Below are 22,672 nucleotides of genomic sequence, written 5' to 3' on the forward strand. Positions count from 1 at the left end.
CATAGAAATGAATGGGTGACTAAGAGCCCATAGTCAGTCACCCAACCCAGGAAGGCAGCATTACAGGTTTAATCAGATTTGAGGTTTGGATCATCAAAAGACATTTACATTCCCAAAGGGGTGGTGTGTCTAGCTAATGCAGCACCACCTAAAACAAATAAGTGCTTTTATATCATATGGCTCTGAAACAGCAGCACGTCACAGAAACTCAGGCAATCTTCCAACAAGTGAAGGGAAGAAACAGCCATAGGGGTGGCTAGCCTGTGATCCTCTAACACAGCGGTTCTCAACCTGTGCGTCCCCAGATGTTGTTTGACTACAACTCCCATCATCCCTGAGCTCTGGCCTTGCTAGCTAGGGGTGATGGGAGTTGTAGTTCAACAACATCTGGGGACCCACAGGTTAAGGCAGGCTGCTCTAACAGTTTGTTGGACCAACTCCCACCAGCTCCAGTCAACACGACTAATGGTCCAGGATGATGGAAGCTACAGCCCAGGCATTCCCAACCTTCAGCCCTCCAGATGTTTTGGACTACAATTCCCATCATCCCTGACCACGGGTCCTATTAGCTAGGGATCATGGGAGTTGTAGGTCAAAACATCTGGAAGGCCACAGGTTGGGGATGCCTGCTATATTCCAACAACATGGGGGGGGGGGCACAGGTTCAGCAATCCTGATTTTGGATGTCAACAACTACAAAAATGGACTTATGAGGGCTTTGTGCTGCTGACCTGCAATATGTGGCCAGTATTTGGAAAGCAGGACAATGGCAATAAACCTAGTAGAAGCGGCGGCTCTTGTACCTCTTCTCAAGCTATTTTTGCCTTTGTACTCAGAAAAGAAACTGACCATCACTTTTTACAAAAAGGTTTTTAATGACCTTACACATACAAAAACGAACATGTAACAAAAATACCAGTTATTGATACTCAACCTAAGCCAAACAAGTTTAGATTGCTAGCATTTCAAATATACTTCAAAGAATGCAAGAACAATTGACCGGAGGTATCCTATTTGTTTTTAAATTAACCTTTCACTGCATGCACGAGCCTAGTGCAAATAGTATTTTCAACCTGCAGAGATACTACCTGCTATGGGAAAAACACTCACATCATAGAAGGGTATTCACATTCTATATATTTACTTTACCAAATGCTCAGATTCAGCTCCCAATAGCCATTCACTATAATGTACTTAAAAATTAAAAAAGGTAGGTCTGGTTTAAAAGAGCCATGCGAGGTTCCCTGTTTCATTTCCCCCTCAACAGAAGCCATGTGCTATCCACAAGCAGGAGCCAGCTCCAAGAACACACTTATCAGCTTGTTTCAACAGGCCATTTCAGAGTCATGTGCAAGCACAGGGAATCTCAGGATGTTTCAGCCATCCTTCCTTGCTCTGTACCTGTGATCAAAAGTTCATCACTGCTGGCCTGCAGTGAATTTTGAACACACCTGAGAGAAAGCGACAATGCTACCAATTATGTGGGTCACTTTTCCTGTGATTTAAGATATACCTACACCACAGAAATTTGTTTAACATCCCCCCTTCCCACAGGGTACCATAGGAATTTTTAGGATCTGTGATGGGGATGAGAAACACTTATCCAACATCAAGAAATATTTGATGGTGCAGTAACGGAGGCTTATGATTTAAAATGGTGTTAGTGTAGATATATCCAGAATATGGGCCAAAGGGCCTCCTTATCGTTTCAGTATTTCTTCCTAAATTCAGCTTGCTTCAGCTGAACCTTCCAATCCACTCAAGTGGAGACTGAAGCAAGTTAAGTGGGGAAAATAATCCACTGCTTCAACTTTTCCCTCCTTGCGTGATTCTATCAATCTGCATAGCCTCTCTCAGCTACTTACTCTGGTTTTAAGTCAAAGCACAGAAAAATCGTATTTAATACCAGCTCTTACATAAATCAGACCTACTGTATTTGGAACACAGTGAGATGCTATCACAGTGGATCCATCACAGTAGAGAAGGGCTAAATAACAGTAATAAATCATTATAAGAAAGGCCTTCCCATGCTCCATTTAAAAAGTTCACAGTTGCATGTCATGTAGGTATGGCTAGTTCCTTTCAGAATGTCTGGCTGATCTGGTAACATGCTCCCAGATTCAAATCCTAACAGCAGCATGTCACAAGCGTTACATTCTAAGCAGTCAAAGTAGTTATTAGTTAATTCTGCCCTTTGTTAAAAGTTCTAGATGGTCCAAGACTGGAAGAAATTTATAAGTAGGAAATCCACTGATTCCATGTACTTCAAGTAGTGGTGTACCCTTGCATAAAATGGATCTTTAGCACCTTTCTCAGTAGGGGGAGGGGAGAGAGTACTGTTCATTAAGTTACCTTGATCAATCAGCTGAAGTCCTAAGTCACATCAGTTAATCATTTAGCTACCCATATTCTGACGGCTGTTCCACAGATGCTGGAGATTAATACATTAATACATTCATTTGAAATAGGAGAGTTCAAGTTCAACCAGACCACAGGATAATCTTTAAATTGTAAGAAACTTAGTTACTCCCCACTCTAACTAAGAATCTTATAAGATTCCCAGCTCGGATTATGAGCTACTTCAGAGGATCTTTGCTAGCAGCCATTGTTCTTGTATTTTCCATTATAAAGCACTGAAGAGAACCTTCAGTGTAACACTTAAATAAAAACTAGTACAATTTAAAAACAAAACAGAATATGGTCATGTGAGAGCAAACGAATTTTCCAAACTGAAATTCTTCATATACTTCTATTGTCCTTGATCATGGCTCAGCAAGGAGTTAGTATCCTTATCGGTAAAAAGTCTTATCCAGATGAGAAATGTGCAAGTAATAATTCACGCAGATTCCTTTTTTTGCACAAACAATTTGCCAGAGGCTCCCACATCTTGACTTATTTCAGCTCTCCACAGTCAGTGATGACAATCTTCTTTGAAGGCTTCCCGCTTTTGGAGCCAAGGCTCTCGATTTTTTTCACAATCTCCATCCCTTCCTTCACGTGGCCAAACACAACATGCTTCCCATCCAGCCTGCAATACAAACAGGAATAATGTGCAACGGCAAAAGAAAATAGCAGTATGAATGGGAAGGAATCTAGAATGAGTTGACTTGAAACACAGGATAATTTTCTTCTTACTGAAAAGGTTTTATTCCATGCCAGAAACACTTAAAAAAAAAAAAATCACACCAAACCAGGAGGAAGCTTAGCAATCAGCCTGGCATTGAGAAGCCACTGCTGTTAACATCTAATCCAGGGATTCCCAAACTTGGGTCTCCAGCTGTTTTTGGACTACAACTCCCATCATCCCTAGCTAGCAGGACCAGTGATCAGGGATGATGGGAAATGTAGTCCAAAAACAGCTGGAGACCCAAGTTTGGGAAACCCTGATCTAAGCAAGCTAGAATTACAAACCATAAGCTTGAAGTGTTTTTGACACTGTTTTGATGTGGCATAAAAATTGACAGATACAGCCACCGCTATGCTTCTGTGAGGGCTCTTGTGCCTAAAGATGGCATTTCTGAGCAGATGAATGTGTGGACAACGTGCAGTTCAACCCTACTGGTACAGCACTCAGATGGTTCAATAGTTCTGAGTTCAGTGTAGTCCAAATGGGTTCTATCTCAGCTTCCGATCCAACAATCTTTGCGAAGCTCTTCTCCACTTCTTTCTGGGGTGGTGGTGCAAGACTTTTCTCAGACTAAAAGACACCCAGACACTCTCAGTCAAAGGCTTAAAATTGGGTGGGCTAGGAAAGACGACATGCTTTTTCCCCTGAATACTTTTCTTTGGAGAGATGTACTATTTCAAAACTAAATTTAAAGTGGTCGTGGATAGGCTGGAGAATCACAGAACCTTGGACAAGGTAGATTTAACTCTAGAATGTCCTGTGAGAACTGGACCGTGAGAAGAGGGCACTGGGCTTCTACACAAACGTTTTTTGCACTGACACAGGCTGATGGATAGTGTGAGACATGGTTTAAAGTCTGCATATTCAGTGCAAAGTTATTTGACCCGGCCCTTAGGAGAGCAGGTAAAATACCAGAGGTCTCCTGTCAAATCCCAAATATGGCGTTTAGCCTAATCAACCAAACAGTTAAGGCTCAGAACCTGACATGTGCTAAAGCTACCAAACGCCAGCAAGCAACTCAAGGCATTTTCATTCTTATATACTCATTATGGGATGTGTGTTAGTCAAAGTCACTCTAGCCCTCTAGCACTCTCTGACTTGCATATTGCGTTGATTCACCACATGTGACGATGGGAGTGACTTTGTGCTCATTAAGTGTTTGACTAGCAGGCAGGAAAACATGATGCAGTGCTCTGCCTGTTTTCCTCCAAATATGCATTAGGCATGTAGGAAAGTTACGTATGGGAGACAGCAATGCTATCTACTCGTTGGCAGAATTAAATAACAGTGCTGAGGCTTGTACTTTTCTGACTCTTCTCAGTATGTTGTTATACAAGTATATTATTTGCTATTCCTATTACAGGCGCACCAAAACATTTATAGGCAGAAATGGAGCTTTCTAGGGATTGGGGTGAATGTTTTCTAACCCACACGTCTCCTTTGTAGCCTTTATACTGGCTTTTTTCCTCATCTGCTTTTGCATAACATGGCATCACCCTCTTTCTGAATGGGACCATTATTGACAATTAACAGAAGAGTTCTACTTTACGTTAAAAAATATCTAATCCTTCACTGTTTAAGGTATTCTAATTTAAAACCAGAGCTTACAGGAAGCACTTGAGGAGCTCACTGCTAAATGGAAATTAGCTTTTGTCGTTGCTGGCATCAGTATGACTCGAGAAATAATCGAGTGTGTTGCTGGGAGTGAAGTCAAACCACTGCAATAGCAGTCCCCTTTCCTGTGGCACAAGCCTGGGCAGTGTGTCTGGGGGTCCTAGGCTGCCCAGACAACAAAAACCCCCTCTTGGCCTCACCGATGTGGTTCAAAGGAAAGCAGAGCAATACATTTGGCACCAGCTTGGCTGCAGAAGCTGCCAGAAGGAAGCGTACAAGGCGCCATTTAACTGTCTTAGGGACTCCACTCTGGATTTATGTAGGATTTGCTACTTAGCCTTTTCTTCTCCCAAAGATATCCCACAAGGCAGAGGAGGTTTAGGATCAGAGTTTTCCTTCTCCTAGACAGGCTACCTTCTCAGGTTGATGATCCTCATCTGCCTCTCACTTCCCTCTAAAGCAATGGCTTAACTGCTTATTAAAATGTATAAAGCTCCTATAGGGCATTTCCACAACCTATACAATTCCATTTGCTTCCATCATGCTCCTTAGCAAGGAACACAAACATGTGCAATTTGCCAAGCTTTGAGAAAGCTTAGTTACAAAAACAAGCCCTTCCACATGTGTGTTTGCAGAATGCTTACCAATCAGTTTTAGCTGTGCAAATGAAGAACTGAGATCCGTTAGTGTTGGGTCCAGCGTTGGCCATTGAGAGAACACCTGCAACAACATCAAGACAGCAATGTAACTGCACTGTACAAGAACACAGGACAAAAAAACCTAACAGGCCATTCAAGGAGTTTCTGCATGAAGCCTCCTCTTTGTTTTAGGTCCTGCATTTGAAAAAAACAAGAGAATGCTATTCCACCGAGAGTTCACAAAACATGCCATTGTAAGCATGCAGTAAAAGATCTGATATTGTACTGAAAGAATCAGACCCTGGCTCTGGTTTATGAGAGAATTTCCGCAAGAGGGACCAATTAATTCTACCCCCTTTGCCAGGAATCCAAGGTTACCTCTTCTCACTTGTCTATAAACAGGCTGACTCTATTGCTTTTTGACAAACAAATCCTAAGCTCAGCTTGGCAAATGCCAACACCACACACATAGCCTATTCTAATTAAACAATGTAGATGTTAAAAGGATGAATAGCATATCCGAGACAGAATAGCCTATCTGAGACAGAACTGCAACTTAACTACTACTTTTTGATGGGGTAATTCTGAGGATGAAAGGAGCATATGAATATTGCTGTTGAACAAGAGTAACAAACTCATGCAGTCTTGAGCTTTTGGGAAATCGTGGCTGTCAATTTCAACACAACTAATAAGTGACAACAGTTTCAAATTACCACTACCTGGCTATAATATGGTGTTTTAATTATGCTTGTTTAAAAGCTCTGTCCTAGAACTTGAGACTTAACAATACCAATGCAAATAAATCTTTATCAGATTTCCATAATCTGCTTCAGACATTGGCGTGAGGCCCAGAAATGCCCTAGTCATTCTCAGAAGCTGGTCTTCTGGCTCATGAGCTTATCATAAGATCAACAACTTCAGCATAGGCTTGGAAATTCAAGCGTAGGCCTGCCCTACCTCCACCATCCCTTTCTGCAAATGGAACATGCTAAAAAAGAAAAAGAAAAAGAAAATATGAGAAGAGAAACTTTGCTTACCTGGTCCGATATGTTTAAGGGTGAAGTTTTCATCAGGAAACCGACTACCATATATTGATTTGCCACCTGTTCCGTTGTGATTTGTAAAGTCGCCACCCTGGAAGGGATACAAGTTTTGTCAAAGTACATACACATAGCAACATATGCCTGTTCTATCTGACTAACTTATGGCCAGATAGTACAAACAATACAAAATACTGTATTTAAAGTGGTTTTAAACATCAGAGTTGCTAGCGCCGCAGGGTGGTTAGGAGAATGACCTACAAATGAGGTGAATTCACACTTCAAATCTCACTTCAGCCTTGGACCCACTAAGCCAGGCATAGGCAAACTCGGCCCTCCAGATGTTTTGGGACTACAACTCCCATCATCCCTGACCACTGGTCCTGTTAGCAAGGGATGGTGGGAGTTGTAGTCCCAAAACATCTGGAGGGCCGAGTTTGCCTATGCCTGCACTAAGCAAAGCTCTACCCCTTGCCTCCCACCTGCTCCAACAGGGAGAGGCAGCGGAGGGATGGGGGCTCTGTTAAAGTGCTCCCCGCCAGCTAAGAAAGCCCCGAACCCCTGGGGGGTGATGGGAACTGTACTCTAACATCACCTGAAAAGCAACAGGTTGGGAAATGCTGGCCTAGATTAATGCACCTACAAGGACTTTGGAGCATCACCCCAGGAAAGATCAAAAACTGCCACTGAAAAATTGCATGCTTGGTTTGTTGTCACAGGGTTGCTGCCATCATGCCCCAATGAAAATCTAGTACACTTTCATTTAGGGGGGAAAGGTTCCTAAGATGATTAACAGTGGGTTATACTTGGAAGGAACTGGGACATAATTACATCAATACCTTGGTTATAGCTGAACAAGTGTGAAAGCACACCCTATAATTTAGGAGCATTTAAATTGTCAAGGTTCAGTACCTCTAATTTTGCCAATTAGCTACGTCACGGTGACTTCACATTTTAGTTATGAAATGACAGGCATTCATACTACGAGTTTAGAAGATGAATGCCACAATCTTAAGAGAGGCTTAAGATCAGGTGCCTGCTTGGAGAACTTTACATCATAAACTCAAAATATTACTCCTAAGAATCTGTGGGAGGGAGATAAGAGGCAGGAGTTAGGAAGAAGCTTGTCATAGATACTGTGACACAAGCACCTACTGACAAATATTCCTTATTCCAACACTATGAAGGAAGACTATTTGCATGTAAGAACTACTCTTTCCCTTCGACATCACGTCCTGCAAACAAGGAAAATAGACACTCTGGTTGCAGCCCATCATTGAACAGCTTAGATATTTGTCCCTAACCCTAACCAGGCACCACTGTCAGTCCTATGCTGCCTTAGATGAGGAAGAAAAAGTATGCAGCTGTGGAAGAAGGCAACATTATTCCAAAAGAAGAAGGGGAGAAAGGTTTAAGGCTTGAGTAGAGCACAGTCTTGCTTCTTTGCAAATTGTTTGGTTTCCAAGAATCTGAATCCCAGTTACTCAAGATGTAATTATTTTAAGGGCTTTCATCTCAAATGCATTCAAAGCCATTTGGCTACATACATAGTTGAAATGCACCCACTATGTGCAATAGGAAAAACCACAATTCTCTAGGGCACAGCAAAGAAGATATTCAGATTTACCTTTGTCTCCTTTCTTTAAATTTAGGATACATAGTGGGGAAACTGGTGCCTCCTTCTGTTGTTGAGCCGCAACCCCTATCATCCCTAACCATTGGCCATGCTGACTGAGGCTGATGGAAGGTCCAAGAAGATTTGGACGTTCACAGGTTTTCCACCATTCTGGGTGTAACTAAAATCCTTTGTGCCTTATTTACAGGAATTTGGGACACATCTACATCCAAATTAGAAGGAACTGCCACCTCACACATGCTTCAAGGTAAACAGTTTGCTGCCTCAGCCAATTTAACTGCAATTATACAACAAAAATGTATACTCTTTCCAGGTTTGGTGTAGTTAAAACACACCTGTGATATTTCTCTTTCAAATATTTATTCTATTATTGCAAACACTAATGAAGATTATGATGTCAGAGATCAAGAACAAAAGATATACCTGCTGGTTTTTCTCCTACCAAAGCTCATTACAATTCCACACAAACAGTCAGCCCTTTTCCTAACAAATGGTCCCTTTAGTGAGACAGCCATTTGTTTTAGCAGAGGTAAAGGAGACTAGGATTGTTTTCATAAGGCAAACTGGCCTGTTATTTATTCATATTTTCTAAACATCCACAGTACCAACTTTCTAGATGTATACCGTATTTTTCGCCCCATAGGACGCACCGCCCCATAGGACGCACCTAATTTTTTTTTGGGGGGGGGGAACTAAAAGGGAAAAAAATATTCCCCCCCCAGGCATGGGGCAGGCGTGGGGGAAGCCCGAGCTTCCCCCGACCCCAGCCTCCAGAACAGCCTGCTATCCGCAAGCCTAGGGAGCCGCGCTGGTCTCCCCAGGCTTGCGGAGAGGTGCCGAAGCCCGGGCGCACTCTTCAGCGCGCACCAGGCTTCGGAATGCAGGCAGCTCTGCGCTACCCTCCGGAGCACCGCGCGGCTTCGCACCGGGATCCGGAGGTTGGTGCAGAGCTGCAAGAAGCCCTGGAGCGCAGGCAGCTCTGCGCCACCCTCCGGAGCCCCGTGCGGCTTCGCGCCAGGATCCGGAGGGTGGCGCAGAGTTGCAGGAAGCCCAGGAAAGCCTGCATTTGCCCCATAGGACGCACACACATTTCCCCTTCATTTTTGGAGGGGAAAAAGTGCATCCTATCGGGCAAAAAATACAGTAAGTTTTTTCAGATGCAGTGTTGAAATAATACTCTAATATACCTGTTTCCTGCATTTGAAATGCCACATATTGGCAGAAAACACTGCACCAGAGATGCAGTTAACAAACAGCACCGTATCCCCAAACATTGCTTGAACTGCTTGTGGAGGTTCCAGTGAGTATAGAAATCGTGGAGGTAAACACAGGAAAGGGAAATATTGGGATCTGCCTATCTCTTCATTTAACTTAATTTTAACTACACCAATCGCAGCTTCCAGACTTCACTGTAAATTGCAGCTTTTAAAATCCCCTCTTCACCATAGTGAAATTCACTGCTATTTGCTCCACCACCCAGAGGTCCTTGGAGAAAGGACACGACAGAAAACAAAAGGAAGTAATTCATTTCATTCCTTGGGAAATGAAGGTGTCATGCCTGTTACTGATGCTCCGTCTCTCTCTCTTATTTGATTGTGCCTGGTGGCTGGAGGACAGCACTTGGAGCAGTGATTTTCCTTCAAGTCCTAGTTTAGCCAGTGATCGACAAAGTAACTCTCAGCCCATTTTCCACCTCCCTTTTATTTTGATTCGCATGTCTGTCTGCTGGGACTGACTTTCAGCAGATTGCCATAAAGGACGTGCCCTGCTACATATTAAATCCTGACCCTGATTCAGGTAGTCTGTGAATGATTTAGCAACCAGGTTATCCATGAACATGCAAAGTGGATCCCTTCTTACCGAGCTGAACTCCTAAGACAGACAACTCTCCACAGCTGGCTGAAAGAGTTCACTTGCAGAAGCTGTCAGTTTGCCTTCTGTAAGATGCTAGCTCCACCACCCAGGTATACTGACTTTCTGAGAATTCACAAGATTATTACATGGCAACTTGACAGCTGCTACTGCTGCTGAACACAGGGATACAATGCAAGAACTTTCCAGTGCTGCAGCAAAGGCTTTTCCTGGAAACTGCATTTCTTCCAATTACACCTCAGCTGCTCTTTCAAAACTTCAAGTAGCTTAGTAGAAACCTCCAGTTTAATTACCTGGCACATGAAAGAAGGAATCACTCGGTGAAAGGTGGATCCTTTGTATCCGAAGCCCTTTTCTCCAGTGCACAGCGCTCTAAAATTTTCTGGGGGTGGAAAGGGGAGAAGGCAGCATTGTTACTAACAAGGAAGCTTGACAACCATGGAAAAACACTTTGTACAGCTATACAAGCAATGAAAACACAATCCATCCAATAAAGTGTGCTTCAATGCAATGTTCTGAACAAATTTTTAGAAAGATTTTTTTTTGGGGGGGGGGGAATAATACCAGGGATGTGTGCAATGAATCCTACATTTACTATAAACCACCTCCTGCCACTCCTGGTTGCTGAGATTTGCATACCTGAAATCTGTAAGGGGAAAAGGGCCTTGACATTTTAGGGATGCAAATAGCTGACATCAACTCTGTGCAATTTTGCAAGCTTCAGCGGAGCTTCAGCTTCAATGGAGAACCTAAGGAAAGGTGGCAAACTCATGTCTGGACTATACCTCTTCAGGTTGTGGTGGGAGGCTGACATGTCTGAATGTACACAGAAAATCAGGGAGAAAAGGTTATTCCAGGTAACGCTTCTCTCCAGGGTGCTAGTTTTCCATATGCATTCCATCATGTCAATCCCCAACTGTAGACCCCAACTCAGAAACAGGCTTACCACCTGAGGGGAAAACAGGTTTTGGGGTGCAATGCTGCACCTTGGCACTCAGGCCTAAAAGGATGGCCACAGCACCCTGTTCCATCCCTGTTGCACAGACGCTTCCTGCACCAGACACTAAGGCAGCTCTAGAAGGGTCAGGACCAAGGCATCCCATGAAGAATGAAGGACTGCAGACAACAATGAGTTGTCAGCAGAATCCTAGTGCACTTGGTGGTAATATTTTAGGCATACCATGAAGCTCTTGATCACAGTATTGTTGTTTATTCTTAAATATAGTTGCCAATAGTGCCAATAGATAGGCACTATACAGCTGGGCTGCAATTACTCTTCTTGGAAATTCTTACTTGCCTCTAAAAATTTTATAGTTGCTATGATTTAGGGATTCTTTGTCTTCTGCAAGAGGGAAAATTATGCAAGCACACAGGCACTCTCCAGGAAACTCTTGCACTTGCAGGATTCCAATATAAAAAGATGCTGGATTTGGCCCAATATTTGCACAAGCTTATCATCTTAATGTATTTTTGCACAGCTAAAAATCAACAGCAATGAAGTGATGGGCACACAGACTCACAGAATGATGAGAAACTAGGGCTCACAATTACAGCTGCTCAATTAAACATGTACCGGTAGGTCTACACGAACTTGATTTAAAACAATCCTATACATGTCTTCTTAGAAATTAAATCCCATTGAGTCCAGTGAGGTTTACTCCCAGGAAAAGTGAGTATAGGATTGTAGCCTTGGTCACATCATGAGTTTCTATGAAACAAGGACGTGAGTGCATGTTCATACAGATAATGTTCCTTTAAAGCTCTATGTCCAAGCAACCCTTCTTTTTTGCTCCAGAGGTTGCCCCATGAAAACCCTCTCTTTAGAGCTCAATCGGAACAAACAGTAATCCATGGAAAACTTGAATTGATATTTGCTCCAACTGAATGCTAAAAGAGCTGGTTTTTGCAGGGAAAGCTTGGGGCAAAGGAACAACAACAACAAAAAGCAGCTTGGACACAGAGCTTTTAAGAGAGGACATGTGCCTGGAAACAGCAGGGCAAAAGGCAAGTGTGGATAAGCAAACAAACCAAGAAATGAAAAGATCAACATTGGGTAGGAGCAGAGTAGAATCAACAGAACTATTCAAGTGAAAACTCAAGCTTATGTAAAATATTAACTTTGCTCGCTCAACAATTCTCATAATTTTAGGATTCCAAAAAGTTGGGAGTATATAATACACAAAACCAAACCTGGAAAGGATCTGTGCTACAAACAGGGAAAATAAAGTGAAAAAAAAAAATCTTTCTACTCCTTCCCTGCAACCACCTTGTTGACTAACTTTAAGACACTATTTTTGTTTCGGAAAAAGCATTTCAATTTTCCTTCATTTTCTTACCAACATTACATAACCCTGAAAATTCAATAAGGAACTGGCAAAAGTATTGTCTTACCTGCAGTCTTTGGCACCACATCAGCTTTCAGCTATTAGGAGGAGAGAGAGAAAAAAAAAACATTATCCAATGTAATGTAAAATATATAACCCATTCTTTTTTTTAAAAAAAACAAAAAACAAAATACCACAGTATTAGCTAAAAGCAAAAAGATCTAACCTGTACCAAGTACTTTATAATTCTATGATTCTATGAAAAATTAGTCAGCTCAGCAGAATTACTAGAAACCAGAGCTACACCAGCATTCACCAACTTCCAAATTCTCTGACACATTCAGAAAGCCTATTGCAAACAGCCCACAATTAAAAAACAACACCCAGTACTTTTGGTTTGAAACTAAAAAGGAAGAGGAAGGGCAAAGGGCAAGAAATCTCCATGTGTGAAGATCTACACGCACAGCGTAGAAATTTCACAACATGGAATTTTACTGCATTATATCCTTTCATCAGTTAAGTACTGTAGATTGCACTGGAGAAGGAGTTGTTAAAGATGCTTGCAATTAGAGAAGAAGCAGCCCTAGCTCAATGTATAACTTTTTTTATTCTGAACACCCTTGCCTGTGACCTGCTTGCTTAGCATCATGTGATGTTGTCTGTGAGCCTACTCACAATCACCTGAGGGTGTCATTAGGTCAATTTAATGACACAGGGTTTAACACTCATGGTTCTTGGAAGTGATCCTGCATGTAATTGCCTGTGGGAAGATTACAATGGAATGCTTCTCCCACATAACCTTCCCAAGAGATTCCCATATGCATGACTTGGCAAGCATTTAAGATCATCTTCTAGAAAGGTACATGGAAAAAACAAAGGAGAACCAATTTTTATACAATACCATCTCCATGTGCATATAAACTTAATCAGATCACTGACAGTTACTTCATATGTGAACTGCTCAGACTTGCAACCTACAAGTGTAGCCTAGTAACATTTCTTTTAACACATATATCTGCCTTCCAACACGTCTGTGCTTTTGGGAACCTCAAATTTGTGAACATTGGATTTGGGGCACAGAGATACTATGGAGTAAAAAAGAATTGGCTCTCAAAAAGCTTCTGCTCCTGTTTACGTGGAAGTGATTTTGACTTGTTATGTCCAACCACGCTTGGAGATAGCCTTGACGTTATAAAGGATATCTCAAGGATATCTCAGAAAAAAAGTATTAATTGGTAAAAGTTGCTGCACCTATTTGTCTTTTCATATCTCCATAAATATCCTTGGAACAATTTAGTGTGATCCGATCAAGAGCAAGCATTTGCAGACCGCAGTATTAGTACTACCCTTATCATAAAAGGTATAATGGGCATATGCAAGAAGAGCCTGCTGGACCAGGCCAAAGGCTTGTCTAATCCCACATCCTGTTCTCACAGTGGTCAACCAGACATGCTTGTGGGAAATTGGGGAGCAGAACATGAGCCCAGAGCACTCTCCTCTCCTCTGGTTCCCAGCAGCTGGTATTTGGGAACCTTGCTGCCTCTGACTGTGGAGGTAGAGCACAGCCATCAAGGCTAGTAGCCAGTGACAGCCCTTTTGTCCATTAATTTGTCTAATCTTTTAAAGCCATCCAAGTTGGTGGGCATCACTACCTGTGGGAAAACAAGTTCCACAGCCCATGTGCTGCATGAAGATGTGCTTTTATCTGTCCTGAATCTCCCAACATTGGATGCCCACGAATTCCAATGTCAGACGGAGAAAAACTTTTCTCTAGCCACTCTCTCCATGCATAATTTTAGACACTTTGATCACATCCCCTCTTGCTTGCCTTTTCTCTAAACTTAAAAATCCCAAATCCCGCAACCTTTCCTCATAGGGGAGTTGCTCCATCTCTTTGATCATTTTGGCTCCTCTTTTCTGATAACACGTTGACTCAGATAGGAATGGTTGCTTTGTCTGAAAAATCAGTGGGGACTTGGATAGATAAAAGCATGGCCCTAGCTAGTACAACATCAACTTCACTCCTACTTCCCACAAACACTCAAGTCCTGCAGTTTGCGCCTAATATTCTGAAGATTATTTGGTCCGAAAGAAAACATCTTACTTGCTTCCCCTATTCATTTTCTTTAGGACCAACATTGCAACCATGTTTCTAGTGTATGTAAGATTTGTTGTCCAATAATCCCTATTGGAATATTAAATTAAAGACTCCAGGTGATGTCAACAATAAGTGGGGTTAAGTCAGTGAGGGAAAATAGCATCTCTTTGGTGTACCTGTGGGATCATTGCTATACACCCTGAAAAGAGAAGGAACCTGAGGTCTCCAAGCAATATGTGAGGGAGCAAACACCTTCAACAACTTCTTTTAGCCTGTCCAATACAGTTCTCCCCCAAATTCTATTACACAGATATCACTTTCTCTCTTACTCTCAATGTAAGCCACTAAATTAAGCTCACCAAAGGAATTCATTTCAGACTAGCAGTCCTTTTGGGGGAGGGATTCTCTCCCCCAGAAAAATCACCTTTAGAATAGATAAGAATTCACAATTCTAATAAAAATATCTTTCCCACTTGTAGGGCACATGCCCGAACCGGAACTTAATCAATTCCTGATTAAGTTGTCTTGACACAAATATGAGTTCATGGTTTGTTCCCTACTATCTCAAATTCAAAAGGTGCCATCCTACAGCTGTGTCAAGCTCTTACAGCAAAGGTTATGCAAAGAAGGGTTCTCTGTAGTTGCCAAATGTTACAGAATTCCCTTTTCTCTGGAGAAATGCCAGTATCTCAGTTTCTTCCTTCAACAAGTAAACTTCCCCCAGGAGAACACTGTTGAGGAGGAATGGGGTTAACTTTTATCTTGGAATATACATACTGTATTGGCATCAACAAATACATCAAAAGGGGATGAAGGATCCATATTTTCATCAACTAAATTCTTAATTGCCAAATCATGTTTACAGTTCATTTGCTTAGAACAAAGCAGGTTGATTTATTCTAAGTAAGTGCCCTTGGCTCAAGGAGACATCCCAAAAAAGGCACCTTGAAAAAGCAATGAATAGTCAAGGCTACACTCTTAAGTAGTACAAAAGCTTAATGGGTATTCTCTAGGTTGCTATCTTTGGGGCCCCATTTTTTCCTGAAGAAATTCAACAATCTGAGTTAAAGAACTTTCACCCTGTTTGTTTTATAGACGCAGGAGCTTTGCTGATGGGGAGGGAGAGGGCGTCAGCCCTAAAAATATTTAACAACCGTACTGCAACAAGCAGACTGTAAATTCAACAGGTGGTGGTGACTTTCTTGCCTGCTCCTTGCAAAGTGAGAAGAACGCCCTTCCAAGCTGCAGAGTTTTGATAAGTGTCATTGGATCCCTTACACAACAAAAAAACAGCGATGTCTGTTAGCAACGCTGATACAGGAAAAGCTAAGCCCCTGACAGTATAACGGTTAGAGAATTGGATCTGGGGGCACCAGGATTCAAATCCTCACTCAGCCATTAAGTTCACTGGGTGACCTTGGGGCAGCCACCGTCTCTCTGCCTAACCCACCTCACGGGGTTGTCGTGGGGATGAAATCGGAGGAGGAGGAGAACCATTGAGCTCCTGGGAAGAAAAGGAGGTCTCCAAATGCAATGAATAAATAAATAAAACAAGTTCGGCTGCCCTCCCCCCCCAGACGCTCCAAGGGCACCTCAGGGACGCGGGAAAGCGCCAACCCCGCGCCCCCCGCTTAAGGAGCCCAGGGAGGAGGAAGCGGCGCGTACCTCCAACACGACCCGGCCGAGGGGCTGGTTGTCCGCTCCCACGTCCAGGTAAACCAGCGGGTTGTCGCCGTCGTCGCGCTTATGTTCGCTGCAGGCGCGGCGGCAGGCGCGGCTCAGGGCGCCCTCGGAAGAGACCTGCAGCAGCAGCCGCTCCCCGGAGGCAGCGGCGGCCCGGCACTGCTGAGGCTGCCCCAGGAGCAGCATCAGGCGGCGGGCAGAGCTGAGCGCCAACATCGCGGCGGCTTGCCGGCGCGGAGGAAGGAAGAAGGGAAGGATGGACGGACGGGCAGGCAGCACCAAGCAGCAGTCCTCTTGCGGTGGTTGGAAACGGAGCCAAACTTCGGCGCGGTCACTCAAAAGGCAGGCAGGCAGGCGCGCGTGCGTCTCTGTGCGTAAAAGCGCCCGGAACTGAACAGCCATCCGGCGGGCTCGGGCCCTTTTTAAGCGCTTCCTCCGCCTCCGCAGCGCCCCCAGAGGCGGAAGAGGGACGCACAGGGAGCGCGGCTGCGTGAAAGGCGGCGGCAACGGCGCTTCATTCTTCGTGGCTGATTAAGCGCTTCGCCAGGGTGGGAAGCCCGCTTCTCCTTTTCCTCTTCTTCCTCCTTCTCTCTCTCTCTCTCCCCCCTTTCCTTTTCTTCACTGCTACTTCTCCTCCTCCTCCCTCACTTCAAATACGTGTTTTTGCTTTACTGTACTGAAAACCTTTAAAGCGACGGCCCTGTCCAGGCGCTCAAATTCCTCCTCGGGCGCTTTCGAAGGTATTGGTGGCCTTTGGCAAAAATCCTGCGGTTGCAGATGTAGAAGGGACCCCCGAGGGTCATCTAGTCCAACCCCGAGCAGCAAAGGAATCTCGCCCCCCCCCCCGCTTATAAACCTCCAAGGAAAGAGAGTCCTCTCATCTACTGCCGCAGGTTGGTTTTGTGAGGGTGAAATGGGGCAAAAACAAACTGGCAAAGACACCCGAGGAAGCCGGTTGCCCATTACTAAAACAAGCGCCTTTGCGCCTCGTTCGCCCCCTTAGTGTAGGGTAGAAATGGGTGGGAATGACAGCAGGTGCTGATAATGTATGTAATAGTAATACACAGGACTTTTTTTTTTTTTAAGCCGGAACTTGCTAGAACTCGGTTCCTGCATCTCCCAGGTGGGAGCCATTACCGTTATGAGAGAGCAAGGGAGGCGTTCATGGTGAGCTCCAGCACCTCTTTCCCCCGAAAAATAGCACTGGTAATATGTTGTTGTTGTTGTTATTATTATTATTATTATTATTATTATCATCATTATTATTATGTGGTGTAAACAACAATAACAGAAAGTTAGAAGCTGTACAGAAGGTGGGCTCTTACAGTCTTAAGTTGGGCAGAAAACTAAAAATGGCCACCGTCTTCCTAGGGTTGCCAGCTTAAAGGGGGGAGGGGAATGCAGCTCAGGAATTTTTTTGGCGGGAGGGGAACATAAATGTAGAGATGGGGAACCAGTAGCTCTCCAGCTTAGGGCAGCCAAACTGTTAATACCAAGTAGGCCGCAATAATATTTTGCCAGAGAAATTGTGGGCCGCACATTGCCTTTTCACAATGGAGTTGTGGGTTGGGCTGGAGCAAGGCCAAAATGTGACACCCCCCCCCACTTGCCCTCAAGCTGCCTTCCCAAAGCTGGCAAAATGAGGCACCTCAGGCTCCCCATCTCTGCCTTAATGCTTCGTTGAAAACAATTAAAAGCACGGGAACTTAAGACTTTCAAGCCAAATGTATTCAGGCTCTTTTTTTACCGGCAAACTCTTGACCTTTTAAGACCTGCCTACCTGACAGGCAGAAAGACAACTGGAGCAGCTTTTTCAAGGAGTGGTTTTGATGTATTTACTTAATTTGTGTACTGTGTTGTGGTGGAAAGCTCAGAGCTTATGCAAGAAGAAAAAGATGGCAGCTGAGGGCTACATCCTTTAGAGTTTAGACCTTTGGTGCTTTGTCCCCACCACTCATGATTTTTTTGATTTTTTTTAAGGACTGAAGGGAACAATGGTCTTGACTCTGTGCAGAATTGCTTTCCTTTGTGAAGGGGATGTTTCCTTGTCTGCATGGAGATTTTCAGGCATGACTAGGTTGGTAGTGGCTCTGCATTGGCAGAGGGATGATCTGGTATAAGGTGGCAGTCAGTTTCTGACTAGAGTGGGCGACACTTGGCTCTGCACTGGACTGAGTGGAAGTCCAGCAACTAGGAAGCCGACACAGACATGAGCAGTCTTACTAAATGAGCCATTTCATGAAGGTGAGGGGGGAGAGACTTTGTGCTGGCCATCAGACAGTGGCTTTTTCCACCTGCCTTACCCCACCTTCCAGCCCTAGCAGCCTTTCCCAGATCATGACTTTAGGAACAGCAGAAGCAGCTGGGAAGAGAGGAGGTCAGAATTTTTTTAAAAAATAATAATTTTATAAGTTGTGTGTATACGTTGTGCTGCTCAATTTGTATTGTGTTATGCATGGTGACTTGCTGTTATTTTTTATTGGTTATAGTTTAGAAATTATTGTATTAAGAGCGAATTTCCGTTTAATTATTATTTGCTGATAATTTTTATTGTGTACTATTGCATTCTAATGGATGATTGAATATTACTCTATTTCATATATGTTGTTTATTTTAAAGTTATGTTTTTATTATGACATTTCTGTGTTGGAGCAGATTGTTATAAGGTGTGTGGTGTTTATGGTTTCTTCAACTTGTGAAATTGTAAATGAAGCTCTCAAAAGGTACTAGCCAAGCAAGAGGCCCCTATAAATGATCTCTTCCTCTGCACACCCCTGTCATCATTGAGAATATCAAATCATGTCAACAATCCCCACCCAACAGATGGGAACCTCCCAGCTTGCCTATTTTGGTTTTATGTACCTAATCAAAAAAGAAAGGGGAAGAATTATTAACTATTTCTCCATTTTATGCAGGGAAAAAACCATGCTGTGTTTTTTAATTGTTTAGCTAATTACATTGCAGTGGTTTCCCTTGACTCTACTATTTCCAGGTGAAATTATTTACATATACTTTCTCCATTATCAGGGCTAGGCCCAGAGCTGACCAAACTGTATATTGGACCTTTTTGCCTGGAATAGTGAATTAAATGGAATTTGAAGATATCGTGAAGATTTTGTGAAATATACGGTGTATAAAGGCTGATTTGTGCCTATCATTCTGTGCATGATGAATCCCTTTCCTGTGCTTGCCAAGAATGCTGTGAGGGTTAGACAAGGTTGCAAGAGCAGTGCCTCTTGCTGAATTGGGGCTGTGCTTGCAGCACATCCCATATAGATCATGTATCAGACAATTACTTGTTTGGGAGTTGTGGGCTCTTTGTCCCTGTGAGAGTTGACTGTCTGATTGACGCAGCTCACATAGTGTTTAAGATGCTTTGGGGAAATGTCATGAGCAGACTAATGATATGTTATACGCTAGTGTGAAGAAGCACATAGTTGAGAGTAAATAGTTTCTAATCATCACATGATATATGGCTGCCGTCATTTAAATATGTAAGAGGCAAAGCCGATGATTATCTGTTGTGATACAGTGTTTATATAGAGAATAAATAAGTGAAACGTTCAGGGCTGTTTGTGACACGGCTGTTTGTGACGTCATGCATTTTCAAAGCGCTTCACAAGATGTTCCAGGTGCTAAAGCTCTTTCATAATCTTTTCAGTGATTCCTCTTCCTTACCAAGGTAATGATTTGGAAATTAGCCATGTAGCAACTACATTCCATTGTTATAAGCCGCCTTTCCATATAATGGAAAGTTTCATTCAGGGTTTCCAAACTTGGGTCTCCAGCAATTTTGGGACTACCACTCCCATCACCCATAGCTAGCAGGACCAGTAGTCTGGGATGATGGGAATTGTAGTCTGAAAATTGCTGGACACCCAAGTTTGGGAAACATTGATTTAGTTTCTTATGCGTTGGAATGACCAATACCCAGCCATCGTCTGTGCTCAGGTTACAGGGTTAGGCTTGAGATCAAGAAAGACTTTTGAAATATGTTTCTTAATTTTTTAATTACTTATAAAGGTTGACTTAAAAATAGCTGGAGACGTGTGTTCCATATATCAGAAAGTTGTATGTGAGTACAAGATGCATGAATTCTAGGGAAGGTTCCAGAAGCTTTGCTCTGTGTGGCTCTTGAGCTAATATTTAACCAACTTCATAGTCAATGTGTATAGGAAAATACAGCTTTAAAATGGTCCTTATGGCAAGGACATCTGACACACTTGGGTCAGGATTGGTGCTTTCAGAGAACTTTCTAGCAGTTGTTGTGATTCATCAGTCTCTTCTTTAAACATGTAGTTGACTTCATTGCCCCTTTCCATTTTTAAAAATGTATTTTAAGAAGTTTTTTTATCAGTGACAGTGACAAATTTCATGTATTTTAAAACAAGAACTCCACTGTCAGTTTTGTTTAGAAATTATTTGATAGTCTGTTTAAATGTACGTATTTATATCAGTGCCACATCAGAGTACTGTACTGATACCAAAATTACTAGCGCTTTCATAGGGATATGGTGATTTATTTTATTTATGTCATAAAATTTGATTGTAAAAAACCTTGAAGCAGTTTCCAAAAAGAATTAAATAATTATAAAATACAGTTAAAAGCAGCTATTTAAAACTACAGCTTTAAAATGGTCCTTATGGATGTTTACACACGTGTAAACATTCTACATGGTAGGCTTGTCTGAACAAAAGTGTTTTTAGCAGGCACCAAAAAAGAGTACAGTGAAGGTGGCTGCCTGATGATAAAGACTGTATGGAGTTTGCCTGCGGTTTTGCAAATTCAGGGCATCAATTAGGAAAAAAATAGACATTGGTTCTGAATGCGGGCTCCTTCACTATGACCTGTTCAGTGAAAATTCACTCAGATTTGCCAGCGTAAAGCCTACATGGAGATTAGACTATTCCCAGTCTTTATTGAGTATTCATTATTTGTTTGCAGGGAGGTTATACAACATTGAGGATTCATAATGGTTTGCTTGTGCAGTGTTTATCCATCCTTTTTCAGTGCCTTTTCCCAATGCTTCCCAAATCACAAAAATTCCTTAAAAAAAAATAAAAAATCGGATTTGTTGTACCAAGGCAGCAGCGCACTTTCAGGAGTAATTTGGGTGGGTGGCATAGCAGAGCCAATACTTACCAGTAGGGAGGAGGGTGATAGGACCATGGAGGGGGGGTCAATGCTGTGCCCTCCTCACCAACTGCTGCTGAGTGCTTTAGTTCAGTTTTATTGCACAAACCTAAATTTCTAGTACAGTATGTACTTAAATCTCTCCTGCAAAACACTGAGAGTCTGAAGGTGACCAAAGTCTGCATTGCTTTTGTAGTCAGTATTGATGCAGGTAAGACATGCCAAGAGATGCTGGCTCTTGAATAAGTGGAGTAGCAGTCATGAAGCTCTGATGTCAGGGAGGAAGTGATACAAACCAGGGAAGTAAAGGTGTGGATGAGGTTCGGCAACTTGAGAGCTGCTCCCAAAAGGTAGCACGTTTGAGACTACCGTCCCTGGATCTGGGGCGGAGGGAACAGTGACAGAGATTTGAAAGATGTGCAATATGAAGCCTGTTGTACCTGAGAAGCATGATTCACATCTGCATTGTACTCTGCTTTTGAATGAAAATTTTTTCAAGAATTTCTGGAACTGTGATAAATCTTCCATACGCTTAGCTGTAATGGCAGAGTCCATTATCATGGCACACTGTTACTCATGTGCCAGAGTAGCCTCCCTTTGACTCCACAACACTGTCTGGTAGGTTTCTGTAAAACAAGAAAATCCTTAATAAAAAATAAAAAAATAAAAACACTGTCTGGTAGGAAGAGCCAGTCCATTTCAGTTCTTACCACCTTTTAGAGGTGATTACTGGTGTTAATTGTGTCTTCCTCCACCACCCATTGCTCACATGGGTTCCCCCTCATTGATCAATTCCCCTTTTAGCTGTCAGTCACCCCAATTAAACAGCATAAAAAATGGCCCCGCACCCCCAGACTTTGTTGTTGAACTTCAACCAACTTCAGAGGCTGCCCACTGCAGAAGTGACCATAGATGCAAGTCTTTGTTACGTTTATTTGCCTAATGTAGGACTAGATAGTTTTATACTAGATTACAAGTGGATGGCAGCAGGAAGAGATGAACACCTGTTGCCATTGGGCTACTTTACGGGGTTTGCGCTGAAACAGCATGTTGCTGTTCATGGAAGGAATATAACACACAATTTATGTGAATATGCTGTAATATTGTTGCACACCACTGCAATCTCCTAGCGGTGTGAGATTTCAGGAGTTTCAGGTGCTCACCTGGGGTTCTTGTTTCCTTTTGGGAATGCGGCATAGCAGAGTCTGTGGGCCCTTTGTGATATATGGTTGATTTATACATATATACAACCTGGGTCTATGAGGGAGGGGTTTGCAGCATCAGCACCCCAAGGGGGTCTTGATTCTCCCATAGCTACAGCCTTGGATTCAATCAGAGACTCTCTAGCTTTTGAGCTAGCTGCCTTTCTTCTATTGTGACATCACTCCGAACCTCTCAACTCTAGCTTTATCTGTTGTGGGTAGGGGGCCCTACCAATTTTCTCTCTCACCAAGCCCCTTTGATCCTTTAATGGTCCATTTCCCCAATGGCAATCATTTCATAAGG

General features: G+C 42.9%; 1 protein-coding gene across 2 annotated transcripts; it reads right to left on the reverse strand.

Moving 5' to 3' along the window:
• Positions 1-855: 855 nt before the first annotated feature.
• On the reverse strand, positions 856-22,451 carry PPIF (peptidylprolyl isomerase F; the record flags this gene model as incomplete). 2 transcript variants are annotated; one of them, XM_083440583.1, is made up of 6 exons in its annotated part: positions 856-3,028; positions 5,386-5,461; positions 6,417-6,513; positions 10,221-10,309; positions 12,319-12,349; positions 22,330-22,451. In XM_083440583.1, 4 exons carry the CDS (start codon positions 10,227-10,229, stop codon positions 2,893-2,895), a joined length of 318 nt encoding a protein of 105 aa, XP_083296709.1. In that variant the 3' UTR covers positions 856-2,892. The 2 variants fall into 2 exon arrangements, with proteins under 2 accessions (XP_083296709.1, XP_083296708.1); XM_083440582.1 differs by lacking the exon at positions 22,330-22,451 and adding an exon at positions 16,015-16,434.
• Positions 22,452-22,672: the final 221 nt, after the last annotated feature.

The sequence above is a fragment of the Podarcis tiliguerta genome (genome assembly GCF_965153285.1).
Source record: "Podarcis tiliguerta genome assembly, chromosome: 5".
NCBI classification, from domain to species: domain Eukaryota; kingdom Metazoa; phylum Chordata; class Lepidosauria; order Squamata; family Lacertidae; genus Podarcis; species Podarcis tiliguerta.